This window comes from Camelus bactrianus, chromosome 1 (genome assembly GCF_048773025.1).
Source record: "Camelus bactrianus isolate YW-2024 breed Bactrian camel chromosome 1, ASM4877302v1, whole genome shotgun sequence".
NCBI lineage: Eukaryota > Metazoa > Chordata > Mammalia > Artiodactyla > Camelidae > Camelus > Camelus bactrianus.
The window spans coordinates 83,955,158-83,980,014 of NC_133539.1; the positions used below are offsets into that span (position 1 = coordinate 83,955,158).

General features: G+C 42.1%; 1 protein-coding gene across 5 annotated transcripts in view; it reads left to right on the forward strand.

Annotated features, from left to right (window-relative positions):
- Nucleotides 1–24,857, forward strand: part of GOLIM4 (golgi integral membrane protein 4) — a 71,786-nt gene that overhangs the window by 31,053 nt on the left and 15,876 nt on the right. For 3 of the 5 annotated variants that reach the window (XM_074368273.1, XM_074368264.1, XM_074368259.1), the window contains exons 2-9: nucleotides 9,333–9,407; nucleotides 10,706–10,755; nucleotides 12,342–12,395; nucleotides 13,640–13,790; nucleotides 17,542–17,624; nucleotides 18,166–18,249; nucleotides 21,429–21,584; nucleotides 23,765–24,091. In XM_074368273.1, coding sequence (XP_074224374.1) covers nucleotides 9,333–9,407; nucleotides 10,706–10,755; nucleotides 12,342–12,395; nucleotides 13,640–13,790; nucleotides 17,542–17,624; nucleotides 18,166–18,249; nucleotides 21,429–21,584; nucleotides 23,765–24,091 — 980 coding nt within the window. The remainder of the gene's footprint in view (nucleotides 1–9,332; nucleotides 9,408–10,705; nucleotides 10,756–12,341; nucleotides 12,396–13,639; nucleotides 13,791–17,541; nucleotides 17,625–18,165; nucleotides 18,250–21,428; nucleotides 21,585–23,764; nucleotides 24,092–24,857) is intronic. The other 2 variants (XM_074368285.1, XM_074368282.1) reach the window with 1 other exon arrangement.

Here is a 24,857-nt window from a genome sequence, read left to right on the forward strand (position 1 = left end):
ATTCAGGTTGAGCCCAAGGAATCTATGCAATGAACAAGCACTCCAGGTGGTTCTTACTTTCAGGGAAGTCTGAGGAATATGACAAATACCTTGTTTTTGGTTTTTTGCCCCAGTGCTCTTACACATTCTCTGTCCACTTTCTGGATTGTTCTTTCTCCTGCCTCCATTGGAAGAAAACATCCCTACATATGTTGCCTTTGGGAATCTAGATTGACTCCTACAGGCTGAGTAAATTACTCTGCAGTCAGTAAAGGCTTACTCCTGACCTTCCTCACAGACCTAGTCCATGGTGGCCTTCCCCATCTCAGCTGGTTACACGCACTGGGCTTACCTGAAGTTTAACCACAGAATTGGCTGCAACTTGCACTTGGTCCTATTCTGTTGTCATACTCGGGCCTGGATGACTGCAGACACCTGCTACTAACTAGCTTTCCTGCTTGCATTCTGCACCCACGTGGTCAGACTGATCATTATTTTAAACTCAAAGTCAGTATCCCATGTTACTGCTCAGAATGCACCAGTGACTCCCCATTTCTCTCAGAATAAAAGCCAAGTCTTCATGAGGTCTTACAAGGCCTGTCGCTATCTGCCCTGTCCCCACCTTCACCCTTGACCTTCTAGGCTCTCTCCACCTCGACTCTTCCAGTCCCTCTCCTTTTCTTAGAACATCCCAGGTATGCTTGCACAGTAGAACGGGCCTTTGCATTGCCCGTTCCTTCTGTCTGGAACACTTAACCTGAGGTATCTGGAGTAACTCCTTCACTTTTTTCAAGTCTTGGCTCCAGTGTCTCCTTCTTAGTGAATCCTGACTTGACCACCGTGTTTAAAAGTGAAACCTGACCCATCCTTCCCACACCTCCAGTCTCTTTCACATTTTTCTTTTTTTCACCCATGACATTTACTAACTTCTAATATACTATTAGTTATGTTTATCATTTCTATCTGTCTGCAGAATATGAGCTCCCCAAAGGCAGATATTTTTTATGTGCTCACGATGTATTCTCAAGTATCAAAACAATGCCTGGCATATACTAAATGCTCAGTAAATACTTGTTTGATTTGTTAAATGAAATATTCAGGATGCAACAGATAAGAGACCTTATATAGCATCTCTTTATAAGCCAGATTTTTATGAAACCTTTTCCAAAATATGTTGCACATTTTGGAGTGAAAACTTGATACAGAGAGTTTGGATGAAGATGGGGTTGCTCGTGTACTGCTGTGATGATTTGAAGGAAAAGCCAGTTCAGCCCAGCTCATCCTGCCTGTGTTGTGGGTATTCTCTGAGATACAGGTTTATACCATATAAAAACTTTTTAGGAGTTGATACTTGAGTACTGGATTTTAGGTTTTTTCCTCTTTGCTGGCATTACTCAAAGTGTCCATAGAGGTGAATTCCCAAGAAAAAATCAGATAACTTAAGAAAATTAAATGTCTTCTATGTTTGGTTCAAGCACATCGATTTTGAAAAGTTTATGCAGAAATTTTTACTCCCATTATAAAACCAGTGTGCTTTTGCATATTCTAGCCCATCTGAAGAGCACTTGCGTCAATTTTGGATGACCAGAAACCTAACCGTCTTTTTCTTCCCTCATGCATTATTTCCTGAAATATTGTGATGCTGTCCAGCTGAAATCTGATTGCTAGCTAAGAATATTACTCTAGAGGGTCTATTTCTATACATCCAATTTTAGAATAATGTTTACTTCTATTACTGTGAGCACATAAGTTTCCCATATGTTCTCATATGTGCTTATTCATTCCTTTGAGAAGTGTAACTTCTACTTTATAGAGTCCCGCATTTTCATGGGACGGGGGGTACATTTCCTCTTGGTTTGCTGAGAGACTGTGTGTGAAAATCTGCGGGCTCAGCAGGGCGCCCCGTCAGCCTGGTTCCCCTCACCTTGGTGATCTCCAGTTGTCTTCTTACCGCTTTACCTGTCCTAACCTTCTCTCTCAACCCAAATGTATTGATCAGAACCTTTTATGAGAGTAAATCCTACCCTGAAGGCTCTCCCAATGTGCCTGGAATGCTGCTGGGCTCGAAGCAGCTAAGAGAAAAGTGATTGAGTAGATTTCATCTAATAAGAAGAATGATTATTAGCAGCCCACCACTTGAAAAAATGCCAAAAAGAGACTTGTGTGAAGACATGCATCTTATGTCAGCTAATGTTAATACTTGTTTGAAAAAGCCAGATCTCAGTTAGATAGTGTCATGAGGGAAAGCCTGGGTATAGTTTTATCCAAAATAGGAAAGGTAGTTAAGCACCAATTCAAACCATGGTTAAAATTTCCATTTAAATGACTTCATAAGCTGTATGAATTCTCAAACTTAAAATAGACACTTGCATGAACTATTGTAGGAACTTTATTGTGCAAAAAAAACCCCCAAAAAACTGCAATTGCCATGCAGTAGAAAAATGCCTAGTCAGACTGTCCTTCTTTTCTCTCAGTATTCTGAAAGCTTCTATATTTCAGGGCTATGGTTTAACTAATGCTAATCATATGAGCCTATATACATCAACAGAAAAATTTATATTTCATCTCTGTTCTGTTGTCTGTCTCTTCTCTGGGAATATGAGTACTAATGAGCCAACAGATACAGAAATTCAGTTAAAAAATGCTGCGACTTGAAGGATGGCAGGCAAATGAAGGAGAGAATGAAGTATCTCCTAAATGCATTCATTCATTGCACAAGTATTACTGAATACTAGATATTAGGAACTGGGGGATTGGAACTGAAGTAGTGGTACTTATAGAAGAGAAGGAAAGAAAAGGTAGCCATTCGCCACCTTCCTGGCACGTATAGTTCGTTCATTCACTGATTATCTACGAAATGCCTACTACTCAGTATACCAGGGATACAGCAGTGAAATAAGTCAAACCAGAAATTCTTGCCCTGATTGAGCTTATATTCTAGTTGGATAGAAAGGCAATAAATAAAGCAAAGAAAAAAAATCTAGTAAAGAAAGTTAAGTGCTAAGGAGAAAAATAAAGTGGGGAAGGAGACTGGAAGTGGTGTGGGTGGGAAGCAGGCTGTAATCTTAGATCGACTGTCCAAGAAAGGACTTGAGGAGACGGTATCTTCTTAGTAAAGATCAGAGGGAAGTGAGGGGGCTCGTCAGGCAGGAACCTGGAGAAGGAGCAGCGGAGGTGCCGAGGTGAAAGCTGGCCTGGCCTGTTCAGGAGATCACACGCAGGCTGCTGTGGCTGGAGCAGGGTGGGCGGTGGGGCAGGGCATCTCAAGGGCTTTGGGTTTCACTCAGGGTGTGGCGGGAAGCCTCTGGAAGGTTTTGCCCCCAGGCCAGGGATGTGAATCTATAATTTAGCAGAGGGAACCAACCACAGGACAGGCTTAATTAATAATGAAATGCAGCCATAAGTTGTCGAGAGGACTGGCAAGGTTGACTTGAACTGGAAGGTGCAAAACTGGGATGAGGTGAGAAGCCAAAGCTGGACCTGAGGTTTCCGAGTTACCTGTGAGAGGTCCCACTGGAGTCAGGAGGATACGATGCTCGGAGATCGAGGGGAGACCTCGTGGAAAGAGGCGGCCGAGACACTGAAGAAGAGCCTGAGGGGGGCCCTTGCTCACTCCCAGGGCCGAGGGAGGATCCAGTGTGATCCTCAAAACGGTCATCACTGTCCCCCTTCTTCTGTCTTTTTACTTGCTTTATGTGGGTTGTTTTCTAAGATCTTTGCTATTCTTTCTCAGACTTCTTAGGAGGTGAAATTATGAAAGAAGGAGGGAAGGATAATTGGGAAACTGTATCCGTGATGGTATCTTGGTGTTAATTTCTGACTCTTTGTTGAGCGGAGGTGAGGGTGGTGGGCCTCCACCCCTCTTCTAGCCAGTTAGAACCACAACCCAAAACTGCTCTTAAACAGGTAATAAATGTCTACAATTTTAGGCCTAAAAACAAAAATAAAACAAAACTTCTGAAGTATTGTGTTCTGAGAACTATATTGATTTCAGTTTGTTTTCCTTTTTTGTCATCTGTTGCTATCCTACTTAAAATCTTCAGCCACAGTGATCAAAGGCACAGATTTGTTCATCTTAATTTTTATCACCTGTAAAATGATAAAGGTCCTCAAAAATCAATGTTTTCTCAAGTTGAATTGGGTGTCTTTCATACCAAGACTCAGTTGTTTGTTTTTGTTTTTAAGTAAAGATAAAAGTGTTATTGTCAGGACTGAAAGCAGAATTTCACAGGCTGCCAAAGAAATGCTGTCCTCTATTGGCTTAAGGTGTTAAAACATTTTACAGTGTTTTCTGTCTAAATTTAGAGTGTTGCTTTCTTTCTGGATTGGAAGAGTCTGCCCTGAAATGTAATAGATGTGTATTTTACTCCTAAGTGGATGTATACAGCTAATTTCTTTCAGATAGAGGGATGGAAGTAAGAGTTAAAATGGAAAATTGCTGGGGGAAGCTGGCATGTTTTTAAACTCTCAAGTGCTTTAAGGGGGAAATAAAAACTCTTTCCAGTCTTGACTGAATGGAAAATATTAAGCTCTTTGTCAGTAAGCAGGGGAGATGTTGAGTGTTATGGATTTTCATCTTTGTCTCACAAGTTCTTGTGATTCACATCCTGTCCCTGCTGCAGTGTTGGTCTGCATTAACGATCTTGAAGGCCAGATTGAACCATTATTTTTATACTTTTTTTCCCTTGAACCTGCTTGGTGCTTTGAAAATATTCATTATATACCTTTTTTGTTGCAGAGGTTCTAGCAGTGTTAGTTTTTCTTGACTGATGCCCTTGACTTCAGAATAGAAATAGAAAAATAGAGGTAGGGACAAGGATTGATTAGCAATCCTCCTTTTCAGCAAAACAGCAAACGTCTCTAGATAAATCACCAGTTCAAAAACCTGGAGAATGCATGTTAAAAAATTAAGGGTAGTGTAGGTCTGTGTGTGTGCTCATCGATAGGGAAGTTTTCTAGAAGAGATAGTAAGAACACAAAAATTCTATCTGGTCTGTTTTACTGTCCTTGAACTTTTATTTAAAAATACGCTTATAGGTTTTACTAAGCTGTTAGAATGATTATTCACAACATCCTTCTTTTTAGGGGAATTGTTTTAAGTAAAAGGAAACTGAGACCAATATTTCATTGCTGTTTCAAGTGTCTCTCGAGATCTGTGTGTGTGTATAATTACTTTGTTATTATTAGATTTTAACTTCAGGGTTGAAGGGGTTCAGGGAATCACCTGATTCCTTGTCTGGCACTTTTAAGCCATCACAGATAGTTGAAAAGATATTTTAGTATTTTCTAGCATCTACTCTGTGCCCTGCAGTGTTTGAAGCACTTGGTGTATATTAACCCGTTTAGCCCTGACATCCACCCAAAGAGATGGGCATTAGTGTTACTCCCATGCACCATGTAAGGGAACAGAAGTACAAGGAAGTTCAGCCACTCGCCCCGTAAGGAATGATCTGGGACGTCTGTACCCTCAACCGGGACATTATCGCCAGCCTCTTTCCTTCTCCCTTCCTTTCTAAGGGTTAATTTTTACTCTCACTTCACTTTACTGAATGTGGTTTCCTCAGCCTATAGTTTAAGACTCCTTTTCGGCTTGTTTTCCTTTTCCTAAGCCTGACGAAGAACAGCTCTTCTCCACCTTGCCATGGGTCCCTGCTGCTCCGCTCCCGCACCTCCCTCCTTGGCGACGGTCTCCAACCCTCACAGCATTTCTGAATTCTAAAGTTATACGTCAGGACTGGAAGCTGTTACTCTAATAATGACTTGACCAGTTCTGAGTCAGATCATATTAATTGTACAGTTACCTCATGGTTTCTACATATATCCTCTATTTCTGTTTGCCACATCTTTTTTTCTGCTGCATTTGCAAAAACCATATTATTCTTGCCTTAGGTCGTGCTATTAGTGATACCATTTTATGTGTTGGTGAATACGTCTCAGATGTCCCAGGGCCTTTGAATGTGGATTGTAATCGATAAACCTGATTGCCTCTTTGTGGACATTGTATAGCATCTCTTCAGGTGTCTTATTAAAGTTTCTAACCACATATTCTAGGATCTTCTGGCTCCTGAGACACACTGCTATTAATATGTTGAACATATAAATAACTATTGTGCAGAAAACTGTCAAAGACAGTTGTGTGATTCAGTTTGGTCAGTGTGTACTTTGGACCAGCTGTTGGCACATTCTCTTCCTAACTGAATCGCAGGGAAGAGAATAAAGCTCGTGCACCAGCTCCCCCCACACTCCCCCAGCCCCACACTCCCTCTCCGCCTGGTGTAGGTGGTGGAGCCCCCACCCTTTTCCAAGATGAAGTTGTGCTGATGAGTTCTCTGCTTCCTAAACCAAAGATAATCACCCGATGACCGAGTACCACATAATGTTCAGTTTACGACCCTGAGTTTACAGTGATTGCTGCTGTATTTTAATAAGTCAAGAAGAATTTCACAGGGTTGTAATTTGTAAATGCAGTGTTTTCTCTCCATCCTTACCCTTCCACAATATTAGTTTTATTTAGGGTCAGAGGTGGCTGGGGATGGGTGGTGAGCAGCCCCTCACATACGTTTTCTAGGCTGTGCTGCTGTTTTTGTTGTTGTTGTTGTTCTGTTTTTATCTTGGGTGTTGTTGGACTGGAGCTGTTTCCCCCTCATGGTCCTGACCTCCACCCAGGAGCACCCTAGACTTGGGACCTCTGCTGCCACTTTGGTTCCATTAGAGCAAGATCTTGACTACTTTACCTGTTTTCCTTTCTTTGAAAATAAGGCACGTGCTAGCTGAAATTGTCCATAAGATGTCCAATTAGTGCAGCCAGATTTCCTATTAACCAGCACGGTGATGTTCCTGGGACCCTCTACCCAGACCGTGGGAACTTTGGCCAGTGGTCTGGAGATGAGGGAATGTTTCTCCTTCCAGCTGGGGAGCTTAGGTGTTCCCATGGCATCCTCTTCTTGCCTTTGTGAATCATAATAACTCTGTAATTCATCTATTTCCCTGCAAGTTTTCCCCACCTGACTGAAATTCTGAAAGGCTATGAGCACACAGTTCAGGGCTTTGCTTAGTGAGGTTCTGTAGCACTAATCTTTATTTTGCCTCCCCCCTTCCAAATGTCATTTAAGATGGTAGTATTAGTACCAATCCAAGGAGCCTCTTGATTTTAATAGGCTTTTACAAATTGGCTGAGACATATACTGTGCACATGTATGTTTGAAAAAAAATCTCATTTCTCAATAATGGATTTGAACCAGGCTTTTTGGAACAAAACTACCTTCACTCCAATTTCAGTACCTCTTTGCCTCTGTCCCTGTGATGTCTTCCAGGAGTGCCTTTCTCCTCAGTGCTCCCATCTACCAAATTGCTCTTCACTCTCAAAGCCAGCTAAGAGAGTGCCACCCTGAGAATCCTCCCTCACTCCTCCTCCACGCAGGGTTACCCCTCTCTCTCCCTGGGTTTAAATATACTTCTATTATGCCAAATGCATTTAGTTCTAATTACTTAAAATTACCTATCTCCTGTGTTGGACTAGAGCGTCTTGGGGCCAAGATCCGTGTCTCTTCACTTTGCATTTCTACTCATACTGCAAAGCCAGGTACTTAACAGGAGTGCAGTTAATTCCTTTATAGCAACAGCACGGGGGTGGCGGGAGGGATCATCTGGTGAATAGAATAGGAACCCAAATGGAGAAAGGGAATGGGGCAAGGGTTATTTCAGTGATTAAAGGGAAGCTGAGATGAGGGGAAAGATGAGTTGGGGCAGAAAAGCAGTCAGGGGACGACGCCATACCAGTCTGGGTGGTGGCTGGCGTTCCAGGGGTTGTGGGCGAGATGTTAGCAGAGGTGTGAGTAGAGGCGGGCACTGCGGTAGTCCTAGACGCGGACCTGGGAATGGAGGGTTTGTGTGGGAAGGCCAGAGGAGAGCTGCAGTGCTGGGAAGAAGGGGAGTTACCCTGGAGACATGGCCGTGTTGGAGGGAGGACAGCAATGGCTGGTAACTGGCAGGGGTGGCAGTGGGGAAAGGGTGGAGGAGGGACAGGGGAGTCCTTCAGCAGCAAGCAGACGTCAGGGAGGGGAGTTGCTGCAACCATGGCAACTCTGGGCGGCCAGCAGTGTTGGGCAGTTGTCTGTACCGTACAAGGTCAGTCAGTGATTGACGAGTAAATTCCATCGTAGGTGGTCATGGGGAGCAAGGGATGGTAAGAGAACCAAATAACCGGCTTGGCTTATCCTGCCAGGGAATGAGATCATATGTGACCATAATGCTGAACAAACAGGATTAAAGGGCACACTAGAAACTTACTTTATTCTCTCCTCCTCTTCCCTTTCCAACCACTCTCCAGGGCTAGTTTTTCTGTCCTTGCATGACATCCAGGACAGACTTCACTGCTTTTTAGCTTCTCTCAGATTAAAAAAAAAAAAAAAATCTTTCAATAACGTGTATCCATAAGCACAGTCTTGGTTTAGTAAGTATCGTGTCTGGTCGAGTCCTGTGTGCTGATACGTATTCTGTTCATTTAGAGGTAAAGCTTCCCCCTCTCTTGCAGCTCCTGTTTGCTGCAGACGTGAGGCCTGCGGGGGGGGGGGGGGAGTTGGGATGGATAGGCTTCTCCTTGTTTTCCCCAGAACACATCTGCCCTCCCTCCCCCGCTCGCTGGGCAGCTCTGTCTCCTTCAGTAGCCTGGGTAGGTAGGGTTGATGAAGTTCGGGAAGGTCCTACAGCTTGACATCAGTTTGCCTTTGGTTTCTTGCCATGACCGATGTAAGCCTAACTTGTTCTTTTGTGGGTGCTGCTATAGGTTCTTTCATGGGGACGGTCCCTTCTGCCTTTGTTTCTGTGGCCTCTTTCAGCCAACGTCAGTATGCTGCCCGCGTTCCCTCACTGACTCAAGCAGCTTTAATTCAGACTCCACTCATGTTGGCTCAGTAGTACGTATGGAATATCTGGGTGGAAATGCTCTCCTCTTGCCTAGGAGAGAGGTGGGAACTAGACATACAGATGTGGGGGTAAATGCTGCGCTGATGGGAACTGAAGTCATGAGACTGGACATGCTTGTCTAGTAGAGACACAGAACCTCAGAGACTCACCTTCCAGAAGCAAGAGGACAAGGAGCTGCCAAGAAGGTGGAAGCCTCTTCCACAGCGTTGGTTCTATAAAGAGGCGCAGACTGCACAGGAGTCGGCCCAGAATTATGTCTATTAGTCTGTCTATTTTTTACTCGGAAGTGGAACTTAAGTAATGCCTGCATTTTAATTTTAACTGTGAAAGGACTCTAAACTGACTTCTTCCTGTTTTGAAAATTGATGTTAATTTTACTTTAGAATTTCTGATTCTTTGAAGATGAGTTTTAACTTTTTTTTTTCCAGTTGTGTATGAACACAGATCAAGATTAGAGAAATCCTTGCAGAAGGAAAGACTTGAACATAAAAAAGCAAAGGAAGGTAAATAAATAATATAAATGGTGTTCTAAGTTTTTTTTTTATCATACTCTTCTTTGAAGTAACATGTACTAGCTTTACTATTTTTTGTCTAACACATTTTTCAACTCACCCAAAGTCTGTTTCATACGTGGACAGAGAAGGAGATATCAAGCAATATGCTATACATTGTGCAACAAAATAATTCCTGCTCAGGATTGGATTTAGAATCTGTCATTCAGTTTGTGCTGCTTTGAGGTTGTTCATATATTGGTTATATGTATTACTTCAAAAATAACACACACCTTTCCATTTGAATATTACATACGTTGCTAACACCTAGAACTTCTGTCCACAGATACCCAGGAAAGTAACAGCATGCACTGTCCAGAATATGACAAATATTATATATACATGTACATATGACTGCATTTATACATAATGAATCGATCTCATATGATGATGCCTTTTAGGTTGTGCACCTGTTTTTCTGTCTTGTGATAAAGGCTTTATTGGCACCAACCAGTTGGTTTGGTTTGAAAAATTAACATTTAGCACAAGTATTAGGCAATGCTATTGATTTTTATTAGAAGTTTTCAATAAAGCATGGACTTCATATCACTTGTGATTTGAAGTAACCTGCATTCTTATTTTTCTTTCTTCATGTTTTGTGGTAAGTCTCGAGGTTTAAGTGAGGTGTTCCGTCTGACTACCTCAGTGCGGGTAGGAGGGAGAACAGGGGAGGGCAGTATGGGCTAAGATGTTTTGCTGACCCTTGGATTAAGCCTGTGTGAAGAAGAGAAGTTTAAGATCATTGAAATGCTTTGACAGGATTTGGATTTTTCCTTGTCTTCAATCGCAGAGTGATTTTATAGAGCCATCTAGTGGATAATAAAGCTTTAAGCGCATTAAGGATGGTTTCCACGGAGTGAAACTTTTCAGGTCCTGGGTGATTTCCATGTGCCACCTAGCGGCCAGCAGTAAGTTATCTCTGTCCTTAGATGTTTTTCCGTCCTTGATCTCAAGGAGAGCTCGTCACAGTGTACACATTCTAAATGCACTTTCAGTCAGTTGGTTATGATGTGGATTTTGTTGATACAAGATTCACAGCTTTAAGGTAAAGAGGAAGACTGTATAGTAGTTCTTTTCAATTCTTTCTAAAGCCTTAAAAGACAAAGTTAAGTGTATAAGTCACCAAGTGGATCGTCTTAAACCTAAAACATTTTTAAAATTCTGAATAAAATTTGCCTTTATTCTTTTCGATGTCTAAAAATTCCACAAGGAATAACTTATGCTCTTTTTCTCCATTTTGTATTTTCTAGATTTTCTGGTTTATAAGTTAGAAGCACAAGAAACACTAAATAAGGGAAGGGTGAGTTTTTTTTCTCTCTTAATTTTTTATTTCATGAAACTTGAAAGAGAGGGAAATATAGTCACAAAATCCTTTACTCTGTTGATGATTAGGATTACAGGGCTGAAATACATTTCTTCCTTCCTTCCTTCCGCCAAAAAATTCCGAGAGGAAAGCCCTTAAAAATTGTGTTTTTAAAACCTACCTTTCTTTGCTTATCATACTTTGGCAATCGTGGTAAACTGGAAATAGCCCTAATGTTCAACAATAAAGAGAAGGTGGTTTTTACTTACTTATTCACTTGTGGTCTCTCTTTGCTCTAGAATGGGATACCGATTTTGACTTGCCTTTGCATGACATTGCTGTCACTCGCACAGGCATTACTGTGTAAAGTCCAGCACAGTTACCAGGCCTAGAGTTCACATGTTCAGATGTTCAAAAACAATTCTGGAATGAATAAGTGAATAAATGATATTGGCATTTTAAAAATGTTCAAGTCCAGATTCACTGGAGAAAAACAAGTTTTTCTCTTACTCTAAGAAAAATATGTAAGCATATAAACCACTGGCGCTTTGCAGTATTAAAACTGAGAAGTCCGCTCTTTGAATAGGTAGGAGGCTGTCAGCTTTCAGCTCTTACTTGCTTTTAAAAGCCCTAACCAAAACTGTGTGCATTCTGTTGTGCATTTTATAACGTAACTTACCACAAATTAAAGTAAAATAGTAAAGCAATAAAATAAAGTGATAAAGCAAAAATGCAGTTCACTTTAGAAGTTGCAAGATCATGAAAGAAAGCAATAGTCGAGGCTGCGCTCGTGCTGGCGATGGGGTGAAGCAAGGCCTGGGGCACTGAGAACACAGCAGTGTGGGGAGAGAACACTTTCCGGTGTTGTTTGTATACTGACTGGTTACGGCTGCCCAGGACTGCACTGGACACCGGTGAGGTGCAGACATGAGGATGCTGTACCGACACACGGAGACGTGCTGCCGGGGCACGGAGTTCAGCCGCAGGCATGGGCTCAAGTTTCAGTCCTGGCTCCACTACTAAAGCAAGTGTCTGCTCTCGGCCTGTTGCTTACTCTTTCTGTCTCTCACTGGGAGCTGGAGTCCAATTGGGGTAAAGTAACATACATAGAATTTCTTACCCACTGAATCTCAAGGGAGGAAAGCGCCTGTTCTCTCCCCTCCCTGGAGCCATACTCAGCTTGTGAGGCCTGGCCATTGTTGGGTTATCTCCCCCTCCCCTTGGGCCACCCAGCGCTGTGTGTTAGCCACACGTGGTGCTGTGTCTGTGCATCTGGGCCTGTTTTTCTTCTGAGTATGAGAGGGAGTAAATCACCTCTAAGGGCCCCGTCAAGCCACTGTTTCATAGTTCCATGTCCAGCTTTTTCATTACTAAAGTCGAGCAGACTTACAGGAATGTTGAAACTTCATTTCTGCTGTTAAGTAAGGAGATGGTCTTAGAAATATTCTGGTTCAAGCTTAGAATTCATGTTAGCTTACACAAGTGAAATGAGTGAAATTCTTCTATTAAGAGCTTTAAGTTCTATTTAGCAAAAGAGCCAGATATGTTATCTTTGTGTTAACTATTTGCTTTTTAATTTACAGCAAGATTCCAATAGTAGATACAGCGCATTGAATGTCCAACATCAGATGTTGAAAGTGAGTAATTTAAAGTTGTTCTTCATGAAGGAAGGAAAGGATTAACTCAGTAAGGAAAGTTAACAGAAAGTTGATTTGTATTGTAATATGGTATTTTCTTATAAATCAGGGCTCTCTGATCACCTAATGTTTAATTTTGTTCTTTATCTTTTAAGGATTTTTGTTTGTTTTTTTGTCTCATTTCTCAGAGTGGTTTTCCTTAGATACTGTCTTTTATCTTAGACACACTGGAGGCAGTAGAAGGATTAAAATGCTTCCATCGTGTTACTAATGTTTAAAATTGGTGTCCTTTTACCTACCAGAGGAACACAGTTTATATTTAAAGATTCTCCTTCCTTGGTTCTTGGATAAAACTCATTCTATGTCAGGAGAGACAAGGGGGGTGGGGGGGGGAGAGAGAGGGGTGGGGAGAGGGGGAGAGAGAGAGAGAGATTCATTATCTCTGTCCAGCCAGAAGAGATGAGCAGCAGCCTTGTGCACCCCACACAACGGGAAAACTACGCACCCTCTCCACCGCTTACCTCCCGGCCCCCAGCTTTTTGTTCGATATTGTCTTTCCTGCTGTAGGGCATATGCTTTTTATTGAAACCAGAGTCTTTCCTATTATCAAGAGAGCAATACACGAATTAAAGGAGACCACCCTTTCACATTAAGCATTTGGAGGCTGTAGACTTTATCTATATTGTGATTACAGCTTAGTATTATAATCAGGAGTAATTAAAGTAAGAATCATTTATAAACAGTCGATTTATTATTTCCCCCAAAGGGAAAAAAAGTCTTTTTTCCCCTGTTCTTTAAACTGGTTTATCAGGAAGGCTGAAAATCAAAGAAGGGAAATAAAAAATGTTGCTGGGAAAATATCAGATTGAAAGAGGCAGTCTAGCGTGCCCGTAGAGGGGGAGTTTTTCCATTGGCTTTATCTGGTTTCCACAGTAACTTGAGTCCCTGGGACTTTCTCCAGGGCCAACCCTTTTTCATCTCTCATGCTAACTTCCAACTTCTTGTTGTTCACATTAATGTTAAAAATTAAGGAGAAAATTATCCTTGGCCACGATCCCAGACTATTTGTTTGAAATGGAAGGGAAATGGAAGGGAGCTGCACAAATTTGAAGCAACCCGAGGAAAATGAAGCCTGCTTCTTCATTTGCACATCCTTTCTTGCAAGAGAAAGGCTACTCTATCTAGAGATAGATTCTGTGTCATTGAGAGCATGTACGTCTTTGCTCAAGTTTTCATCTTTGCAGAGTCAACACGAGGAGCTGAAGAAGCAGCACAGCGACTTGGAGGAGGAACACCGCAAACAAGGAGAGGACTTCAGCAGGACGTTTAATGACCACAAGCAGAGATACCTGCAGCTGCAGCAGGAGAAAGAACAAGAGCTTTCTAAGCTAAAAGGTGTTTGGAAATCTAATTAGCCCGTCTGTATGGAAATGAATAAGCCTATTAATGTTTGAGTAGAACAGTAGACTTTTGGGTTTTTTGTTGTTGTTGCTGCTTGGTGATTGATTTATATTATCATGTGGTCCTTTCCAGCTACTTCTTACTTCTTTATGACATTTCACATTTATACTTGTCTCTTTGGGTTTGTTTGGGGAAACAGAATAGAATACTCAGTGTTTCTCAGCAGAGCACGTTGGCCATGCAGGGCAAGGCGGTTCTCCTTGTACGTGTGTTACGAGACATTTAGCATCTCTGATGCCACCCACGAAATGCCATCGGTGCTCCCCTCACAGCGATGCATCTGCAGGTCACCACGCGGCCCAAAGACTCCCTGTGGGTCACTCGTAGTAGCTTCAAAGAGCTCAGGCTCTGGAATCCGCCTGCCCTGGTCGGACTTGGCCTCTTCAGTGGCTACTTACGTGACCCTGGGCAGGTTGTGTAAGTCACCACAGGCTTCATTGTCCTCATCTGTGACAATGGGATAAAACGTATCGGCCTCGTAGAGAACAGTTACTGATACACGGTAGACCTTTAGTACACGGTAACCGGCAGCGGCAGCAGGTATTTTCACAGTCATGTGGAACAAAATATATCACCTCTGAGTACGTGTGAGTTCTAGAAAAGGGAAGTAGCACCTTCTATAGTCACTTATTCGGATTCTAAATAAGTTTGAAGTGTGAGATTTGGTTTAAAAAGTTACACAGTGCTTCCAAAAACAAGGGTGAAATACAAGTAAGGTCTTCTGGAATCGAGTTGCTTGTACTGTGCCAAGTGATTCCCTGGTTTTATATAAAATGTCATCATAGGAAGAAGCTGTGTGGGTCCTTTGGACCTTTCTGTACTTTTTTTTTGCAGTGTTTTATCTGTAAGTATCCCCCGCCAGAATAGGTTACAACAAAAAGGCGCATGGGCGTTAAGTAGCCGTTGAGGCAGTTTACAGAGGGCTCAGGCAGTCTTAATGGAGTTGGGCCCGATGTCAGATGGTCCCCAAGAGACGTAGACATGTCGGGGCCTTGGCTTGTTGGTGGTGTGGCAGGTGGTGATGAGTCAAGATAACGAAAGAGAGAAAGGGAGAAAGACTGGACACCGGAAGTCCTCGCAAAGGTAGGAGAAGGGAAGAGAGAGCCAGGTCCAGAGTCCAGGCAGCACTTGCCACCCTGGGGCAGCGACACCTGTGTGTGGTGAGGGAGGTGACGTTTGGCTTATTGGACATACTGTTTATAAACTTGAGCTAAGCTGAGTAAATACATTTAATTATACCGATGTTAAGTAGCTATATTAAGGAGTGAGCAATAAAATTTTCTAGGTACCTAACCTATGTTTAGTATACTTTACATAATTTAATTTAATTTTAGTGGTAATTTAGTTAATTTAATTTTAGCAGTCGCCCTAAAGGGCATGTTTTCTTATGTCCACTGTGTATTTACTCCTTTCTTTGAAACCAAGTTACATGTATAGTGAAATTTTAACAAGAAATCAGAACCATGGAAAATAGGAGGACACTTGTATATGAGTCCTGCATGCTCAGGTAACTCCAGCCTGGTGGCCTGGTCTGAGCTTCCTGGGACCAGGATAAAGGGGACATACAGTAAGTTAGAGGGCTCTTGTCATCAGAAGAGAGAATCTCCCAATACCTGGGAGGGTGAGGGAGAGACAGACAGAGATGGAATCAGAGAGAGAGTAAGAGAAGGAGCGAGATGGAGAACAGTATTTCTGGTACCAATTACTTTTTGGAAGAAGTTTCTCAGAGAGACTTTGGACAAGTTAACTTGACACCGCCCTTGATGACACTTTGATAAGGAAGCAGTTTTCACATCAGCACTTTTGTTTGATTGCGATCCCTGAGAAAAGCTTAAGATAGTGAGGTAAAGCACACTGTGACAGACACGGGTCTGTAGCGGTCAGCCATGCAGTATTTAGTCCGAATAGCCATTGGTAGATGAATGTGATACGGGAGGGAATTGAGAACTTAGGACACGCGTAGCTCTGAGCTGACAGCACATAAGCTTTGATGGTGAGTCTTCTCAATCCTGTTACAATGACAGCTGACACAGCAGATGTTTTCCATGTGCCAGTACCAGGTGCAACTCTTCAAACAGTTATCTTACTTAATTCTCATAGCAGCCTATAAGGTAGGCATTATATTGAGTCTGATTTAACAAATGAAGAAACTGAGGCCTCCTAAAGTTAAGTAACTTGCTCAAGGTGACATAGCAAAGGCACGGGAGCTACTGCCATTAAGGTTATAAACTGAATTCCTTTAAAAGTCAGCCAGGTTTGGGTGTTTGAAGCGCATGTGTGCGTGTGTGGAGACTGGGGCCCCATCCAGTCAGCGGCACACAAGTGGTCCTCTTGGATCGCCACTGGTGTCCTGTTTTGACTTTTGAGAAAATCCATGAATACATGGAGGTGGGCAGCCCAACCACCGGCCACACTTCCCACCTTATTCTTGATCTCTCCCCAAACCCAGCCACGAATCCACTGCCCAGGGGCTAAGCAGGAAGTATGATGAAGTGAAAGCGGACAGAAAATGTGAGGAGAGATGGTGACTGGCACTTTCCTTCAGTGCCAAGAGCCTCCGTGGAGACTCAAAATCCTGTCTGCAGTGAGTGGCTGCCACTTTGGGGGTGGTTTGCCCAGCACAGTCTAGGCTCATTCCTGCTACTGTCCCCGCTCAATTCTCAACAGCATCCCCTTTCACTCTCGAAAGGATCTCCCACTGGAAAATGAATTCTGTGGCCCCCCAGCCACCGTTTAACTTCTGCTGAGTGCTGTCATGTGAGAATTGTCTGAGTGTTGCCAGATCTTACCAGACGCAAATTCTTGATTTTTAAATGGTGCCAGCTATTCAAATGCAAAAGACACTGTATATAGGCCAACACTGAAGGGGCCAAAAAAAAAAAAAGTTTGTGAATTTATATTTGGCCCAAAGGCTGCCAGTTCATAACATCTGATGTCCGATTACAGAACATGTGAGAAAATTATCAGGAAGGTAAGAGAAGTGGGTCTAGAATCTTTAGTCGCTGAGGCTGTTCCCAGAACAGTAGGGCTTGAGGCTGGGGAGATTTTAGGACTTCACTCTGATGGCTACAGTCTCACAGCGTAGCCCTGGAGAGATCTGTCCTATAGCATTTGGAGGGAGAATTTGGACTCATGAAGAACTCAATGGTAGGAGAAAGAAAATATACTGACAGTTTTTCAGCAGATGGGGTGTTGCTCTGTCTCTTATTTCTTGAGTTGCCTTTGTAACTGAAATACCTCTTGGGGACTGTGGAAATTATTCATGCTCTGAGAAATACGGTTTGTGCTTTTCATAACTCTGTTTTTAATTTGTGAAGAGACTAAAATTCTTAGATGAACCCTACCCATTACATTTTATTCCTGCAGGCTTGCGTATTAACATAAGTACTTCACTTTTAACTCCTGAGTAATTAAAAAATCCTTAACTTCTTCTACAACGTGTAGCTTATTTAAAAGTATTTAAACTACTGAACCAGACTGCAGTGGGTTGTCCAGCTGAATCCATGCCACAATCCCCAAACGTTACAGTTTTCGTTGATTTGGAACAAAATTTCCAAATACTGCACAGTCAAACTTTAAAACAAATCCTAGAAAAAGTGATGTGAGGATTTGGATGTGAAAAGAATAGAATCAAGAGCCTGAACGTCCCAGGGCTTTACGCATGATTTTCCTTTTTCTAAAATAGAAACCGTGTACAATCTGAGAGAAGAGAACAGACAGCTGAGGAGAGCACACCAGGACATGCACACACAGCTTCAGGACGTCAAGGTAAAGGAAAACCCAGCACCTGACGGTTTAATAGTGTTTGCCTGCTTTACACCACGGAGCCCCCACCTCCACTGATAGAGTGACTCTAAAAGTCGCTCCCACTTGACCTGCTTGACAGTCCACACAGTGATTTTGGGCTTTGCATAAACCGTGCCCAATACTTGTACCACTTCTGCATCGTAAACTAAATGATAATCTGGAAATCCCAACATGTCCATTAGTACTGGAATGACTCTTTTGCTGGATGGTTGCATTTTAGTAAGCTTTTTATTTTTGCAAAGGTTTGTTAATAATGAACGATATTTTCCTTTTTGTTTTGATTTCACTGTATGTGATTATGATATTTGGGTAGCACGTTTCAGATTGTGGAATATTACATTCATCATAGTCTTCCCTCTGTAAAGATTTTTGAACTTAACAAATGCTGCTGCAGCTACAAACAAACAAGCAACCAACGTTTGGGTGGCCGTACCACTGTCTGCCCAGGAGGAGTTTGTCCCAGAATGTTAAAACTCAACATGTAAAATTCTTTTTTGTGTAGCAACAGCATAAGAATTTACTCTCGGAGCATGAACAACTTGTAGTGACTTTGGAAGACCACAAGAGTGCGCTAGCTGCTGCACAGGTTAGAAGGGTAGCAGCCTCTGGGTTCTTTATTTAAAGTCGGCTTAGCATTTCTGAATTCCTCTCTGCATGGAGTCTCTTACAAGCCAATCTTCACTGAGTTCCTTAAGACAGAGCTTTCCTGAAGATCATGCATGCTTTCAAAACTCAATCAAGAAACATGAAATAAACCTTCGATTTTTTTTTTTTGGCACTGGCAGTGTGGTGCATATGACTGTTTCTACCCTCCACCAGCTCCTACAGGCAGTAGTTTAATATTTGCTTAAATCACAGGGATTGTCCCATATACATGGTCTTTTGCCACTGCCTGACCTGCGATGACTCTTGCTATGTGATCTGTAGGATTTTACGATGCTAGGTACCTAAATAAATTGTTGTCAGACTTTCTCTTCTGCCCCTCCCTCCCTTGCTCCCAGCCTGTACACAGTGCTTTTGGGAACAGGCTTATATGCTGTTGGTCAAATTACAGAAAATCAGAAGAGAACTCATGTCAATAGAGAAGGAAAGACAAAAGTCGTAAGCTTCATTTGTTCAAAGCCTAGAACAGTCCTTGGCACAAGGCTGGCCCTCAGTAGATATTTTCTGAGTGAACAAACAAACAAATACAAGTGTTGGAGAGCTTATTAACGGAACGTCACACTGAATGCTTTACAGCTTTCTAGTCGAAGCAAAGGAATAGGAATGGCTGGCACCTTAGTCGCCGTGATGTCTTAATCACTGGTCTTCACTTTTCTTCTCTTGGAAGAATTAAAAGGAAAGAGCAAAGAAAAACCAACTATCTGTGCTTACCAGGAGACCATGTGTTATTTTTTGTCTTTATAAAATTATTAAAAGTGTAATATGCTGCGCGCTGATCCGTCTCAGAGGCTGCAGTGTCTGTGTCTGTGGGACCCCTTTTCAGAGCTGTCATTGACTGGGTGTCTCCTTACAAAACTGTAGCTGTGTGGTGATTCTTCACACGTGTGTAAGTTAAACTGACTTTAGAGGATGTTATTACATTCATAACCTTCTTTATAAAGTTTTTGCCAAGTAGTAGTATTTTACATGAAACTACTTTTGACACTGAAAAATGTGACCAACCAATTTAAATACTTTATGTACTATAATGGCCATAAATGTTACACTAAGCAACAATTTGAAAATTCAGAAAAATATAAGTAAAATAGTTCAGTTGATGACCCAAAACAAATTTTGCTGTAAGCACACTGAGAGTACTACTGACAAGGTTTTGTAATAGAAAAAAACCCATATTTAACTTACATATATACAGATAACTTAAGAATTTTCTATTTCTCTTTTTGGCTCCTTTTGTTGGGGCCTCCAACTTTCTCCTGCTCTTTTACCCCCATTTTAAAACTTTTGCCAAATCTCCTTAGACAACAAATGCTGTTTCAGGCATCTTCATTTTTCACATAAATCATCTTATGGGATTCTGTCCTGATAACCTGATTTTTAAATGTAATTGATGGAGAAAGCAGGAACAGAGTAGAATTTGAGACTTTACAGTTTGTCAGGGATTATCATCATAATTTTATATACAGAATTTTGCTTAATATTTACAACCTCTTGAGTTAAATAATATTGTATCATTTTTGTAAGTAAATAAAGTGAGATCAAACAGAGTACGTACCTGGCCCGAGATCAGTGCCCAGAACCAAGCTTGAAGCTTAGGTCCCCCTGACATCAAAGTCACACTTAACTCTTAAGCTGGGATTTGTGGACACTGCCCTGTATTACAGTTACTTGGGCCTTGCCCCAGACCTATTGACTTATAATTCCTAGGGCGGGAGTCCAGGAGCCTGCATTTGTAATATGCTCCTTCCATGATTTAACATGATTCTTAATGCATGCTAATATTTGAGAACCACGGCATGGCTGCTTTCAAAGATGCTATATCTGGGAGGAGGAAAAAGAAGATGGGGTAGAATGTGTGTCTTATTTTTTAATCACAATGTGGATGCCATTTTTTTTTCTTTGACCTCTAAAGTTGGTTTGCAAATGTTTTGATAGGTCTGTGGGCTAAGGGCCGCTGTTAGCCATATGGCACACCTTCGTATAAATTATAAAGCAACAGTCCCCTGAGACAGTTTAGCAAGCAGACCTCTTCGCCTCTGTGTGAACTAGAAAAAGACAGAAAGGCACGTCTTCCTGGAGGGGGAGAGTGCCATGCAGGTGCACAGCTGGGCAGCAGGAGCACGACTGGGTTCCAGCCTCCACTCTCGCTCTGCTGTGCACACCGAGGGAGGCGGCCCTGTCCGGGGAAGCTCGTTCAGAAGCGATTTCTGTGTTCTTGGTATATGTTTATGTAAGTGGGTGTTTACACACACACAGCATTTCTGTTTTAGGATAATGATGTTGGTGCATATGATGAGCGAGGTATAAACAGTCTAGTGATATTCTTAAAGTACTTGATTTTTCCTGTCTTTCTAGCTTCTTGTATCAAAAATATTACACACACACACACACACCCTACCACATATATACAAAGATACACATATATAGTATATTCTAGTCCTATGCCTACATTAGTGCCTTTATCGCGTTAGAAGAAAAGGGTATTCAGAATTGAAAAATAAAAATCCAGCTTCATTTCATGCCTATGCTCCTGCTTTCCAAAACTGCGGAGCACAATATCGTCTAAGTGTTCTGGAGAGGAAGGGACCCTTTTTGAGCACAAATTGACTGGGAGAAGTAGGTGGCCTGAGTGATTATACACATATATTTTCAATTACTTATTTTAAACTTATACATCTTTTGCACTGAAAAGACTCAGACCATGTTGGTAAAGATATCTGCACTTATATTTATATAACTGTGGAATTTTAAAATAGATTTTAATGTCATAAAACCGATTGCATATCTGTCTTACTTTTAATGATATTTATACTAGAAAGTTATAAAAATTCTGGCTTAGTTTAATGTAGCGTAGGAAACTAACATCTGTCTTAGAGATTTTTTTTTCCATTCCCTTTAACTCTAATTCTAATTTGCATGTGCTGAAAAGTGATTAAGCATGTCGAAGTAAGTATAGCTAATGCATGGAAACAACCTGCATATTTTTCCTACTTTGCATTTAGGTGTAATATTTTTGTCTAGTCTTGCAGCGAACCATCTATGAATGATACCCTTTTCCCTCCTCAAATTGTGCAATTTGCATCCAATTGTGCAATTTGTATGCAGACTCAAGTTGCAGAATATAAACAACTGAAAGATACCCTGAATAGGATTCCAAGCTTTCGAAAACCAGAGCAAGCAGAGCAGCAAAATTTTACCCAGGTGCGTTCTCCACAAGGTGACAGCACAGCAAGGGACCAGTCACGCGGAGAGGCACGGGAGGTAAGAGGCACGAATTGGTGTCTGTGGTTGGGGTCGCTTTCACTGTCAAGCTGTCCTCAGGTGAACTGTTCTAAAAATTGCCAACTCTTCCTGCAGAACACTGGTTCTCAAATTTTAGCATACATCAGAGTCCCCAGCAGGGCTGTTAAAACACAGCCGGGCCCCAGCCCACAGTTGGTAGTTCAGTTAATTTGGGTGAGGCCTGAGAATCTGCATTTCTAACTGAGTCAACTTGTCTGGGGAGGTGCACTTTGAGGACTGCTGGTTTTCTGGGAAAGACTGTACTGGCTTTGTCTTTCTTCATGTGGGTATATTTGTTTGAAGACAGCTGTCATGTCTGAGTTTTTTAAGGTTTTGTTTTTCTTTTTTTTTCCCCCGGGGCAGGAGGTAGAGTAAGAAGTTTAAGTGATCATGAGGATATTATGTGATAATCAGCTCACTCAAGTATTAAAGTTGCTAATGTATTTGAACTTGATGAAGTACTTGGTCCATACAGAATTATGTCGAAGTTTATATTAAAAGCCCTTCGTAAAACTGCCAAGAGTACACGTACTAGTCTCTGAATACGCTTTTTTGTATTCCTGTTCTTTGTAGAAATTAAGCCTTGTTGCTTAATAATGTCTCACAAGTGGATCATCAAAAGTAGTGTCACCTTTGTCATTAATTCTTACGAGGTTGTTTTTGCCATCACACGTGTGGTAAAAATGGCAAGTATGGTTATCTTCCCCCCCCCCAACACAGTTGTTTTTAACAATGAATGTTTGAGAAGACTTGCTCCAAGTCTCCTTCTTATCATCTTACGGGAAAAATTAAGTTGATGTGAGTGGACTTCATGTGAATCTTCAGTCCATGAAGAGCATTCCTCCCCAGACAGCTTCTGTCCCATCGTGGGTGTTCTTTGTCTGCATCGGTGTGTCGCTCCTAACTTAAGGAAACAGCCAGCTTCCCGGCCTGGGAACCGGTTCTGTTCTCTGTCCCCGTTTCACTAGCAGTTTACTGGATTAATCTTTTAATGACTCAGACTTTGAGTTTTTCTGTCTGTGAGGCGGAGATAATAGTTATCTGCTCTAACCTTTCTCACAAGGATGCCCTGGAGATCAATGGCAGGCGTGTGAAAGCACTTAGGGCTCTTCGGAGAGATATTTCCTATCAGGCCAGGGCAGTGTCAGTTCAAACTTGCTAGGCTGGTAAAATTACACCTCTAAATGTTGCCCTCGGATGTCTGAGAAGGGACTTTTTTTTCCTTGATTAATTGATTTATACAATCCAGTTTCTTATTTATGTTTCTGCTTATTTAAGAAGCAGGCTTCACATTAATTTCAATTATGGGAGAGCAATCTGACCAAAGAAGGTATTCTTTCTGATAAAGAAGGTTGGGGTCGGGGGTAGTGACACATTCTTCTATTGATATTATATCCTCTCTCTTTTGCCCCTCTTTTCTAAGTAATGAAGACCATATAGAAATTTCTGAAACTTGAAGGGAAAATGATTTAAATCAACCACTTTTAGAAGAATTCTCTGTAAACAGACATGTATTTTTTGTTGTTGTTGTTCAGAGCTTTCTGTTTTGTATTAACAATACAAAATATTTACAAAAGAAATGCTACTGGTTTACAAAGAAATACTATTTTAATACATTAAAAATGTTAAATTGTATCTGGTTTAATGGACACTGGTTTAGCTAACATGGATGTCCATTAGTAATGCATTCTTTTTTTTAATATTAACTAACAAAAACAAACCTAACATCCTCAATTTGATCTTATCCTTCTCTTTCCAAATAATTATTGAAAGCAAAATTTATACTGAAGAAAATTATGTAAATATTTGATGATTTGAAGTGTGAGGGTTTTACCCTATTTATTCTAAGGGAGAACAGCAGTTAGACTGCTTTTGAGGGCAGGGTCTACTGAGTTGTGGTCACTTACAGGCTTTCCTTTTAGGTTATTTATGGTATTCCTTCCACGATGAAATTTTGTTTGTTATCTCTATTTTGTAGGTGAGATTACACAGTGAGAAGAGTTAAGTGACTCCATGGCAGCCATGCTTTTCAGTCAGGACTCTCTTTCTAGACTCCAGGATTTTGCTTATGTTGTAACCCCGTAGACATGGTAATAAAGAAATTCTATCACTACTTTCGAAATAGAAGAGTGTCATTTCCAGTGATGTGCTTGGCCTAGGTGTCTCGGAATAGCGAAGTGTGGCGGAACCATGAAGCGGTCCCTGGAAGAGCAGAAGAAACGAAACCTTACCCTCCCACCCAGAAGGAGGCAGAACCCCGGGCTCCCGCAGAGCTGAGCCGGCAAGAAGCCGGGCCCCGGGAGCCCGAGGCACGGCAGGTGGAAGAGGAGCACAGGAAGGCCCTGGAAGAGGAGGCCATGGAGCAGGTCGGGCAGGCCCAGCATCTCGAGGAGGAGCACGATCCGTCCCCGGAAGAGCAGGACCGGGAGTGGAAGGAACAGCGTGAACACAAAGAAGCCAACCTTCTGGAAGGGCCCGCTCGGGAGGTATGAGGTCATGCCGCCAGTCAGCCAGGATGCAGGCGTGGCTTTGTTTTTACGTACAGCTGACCCTAGAACCGAGCAGGTTTGAACCTCGCAGTTCCGCTTACACACGGTTTTTCGCCATGGTGAATACTCCAGGCTCCTTGGTTGGTTGGATCTGCAGAGGGAGCACTGCGCACACAGGGGAGCCCCAATGGGGAGGCAGTGGGGGAGCCCTGTATACAGGGGCTAACTGAAAGTGCTGGGAAGATTCTCCACTGCACAGAGGGTCAGCTCCTCCAGCCCCACATTGGTCAAGGGTCAGCTTTATTAAGGAAAACGCCCTCCCATGTATGACAATCTCTACAGTAAAGTTTGGGTGATTTCACTAAGTGGTGTATGCACATATTTAAATATTCCATTGTGGTGCTGGTAGCATAGCTACCTGGCCTCAGAAAGATGATAGGGGAACAGAGAAGGAGCAGACGGTGTGTGTATGTATCCATGTGTGTATGTATCATCTTTGTCAATAGCTGCAGAGTAAGGGAGACCCGGGCCTCACCCCTTTAACCGAGCAGGAGACTAGACACGCACCTGCTTGGGCACCTTCCCAGTCTGTGCTCAAGTCCCATGGGCATCTTGAGGCTGAGAAGTGACTCCTTGTCTGTGTTCAAAGGTACTTTCCTCCCTGTTCACTTACTGTCAAATCGTATGTTGGCTTTTGCACACTCACCTTCCGGGTGGTTAAGTCATCAAAAAGCTGAACTTATCACTTAAGGATAGGCCACTG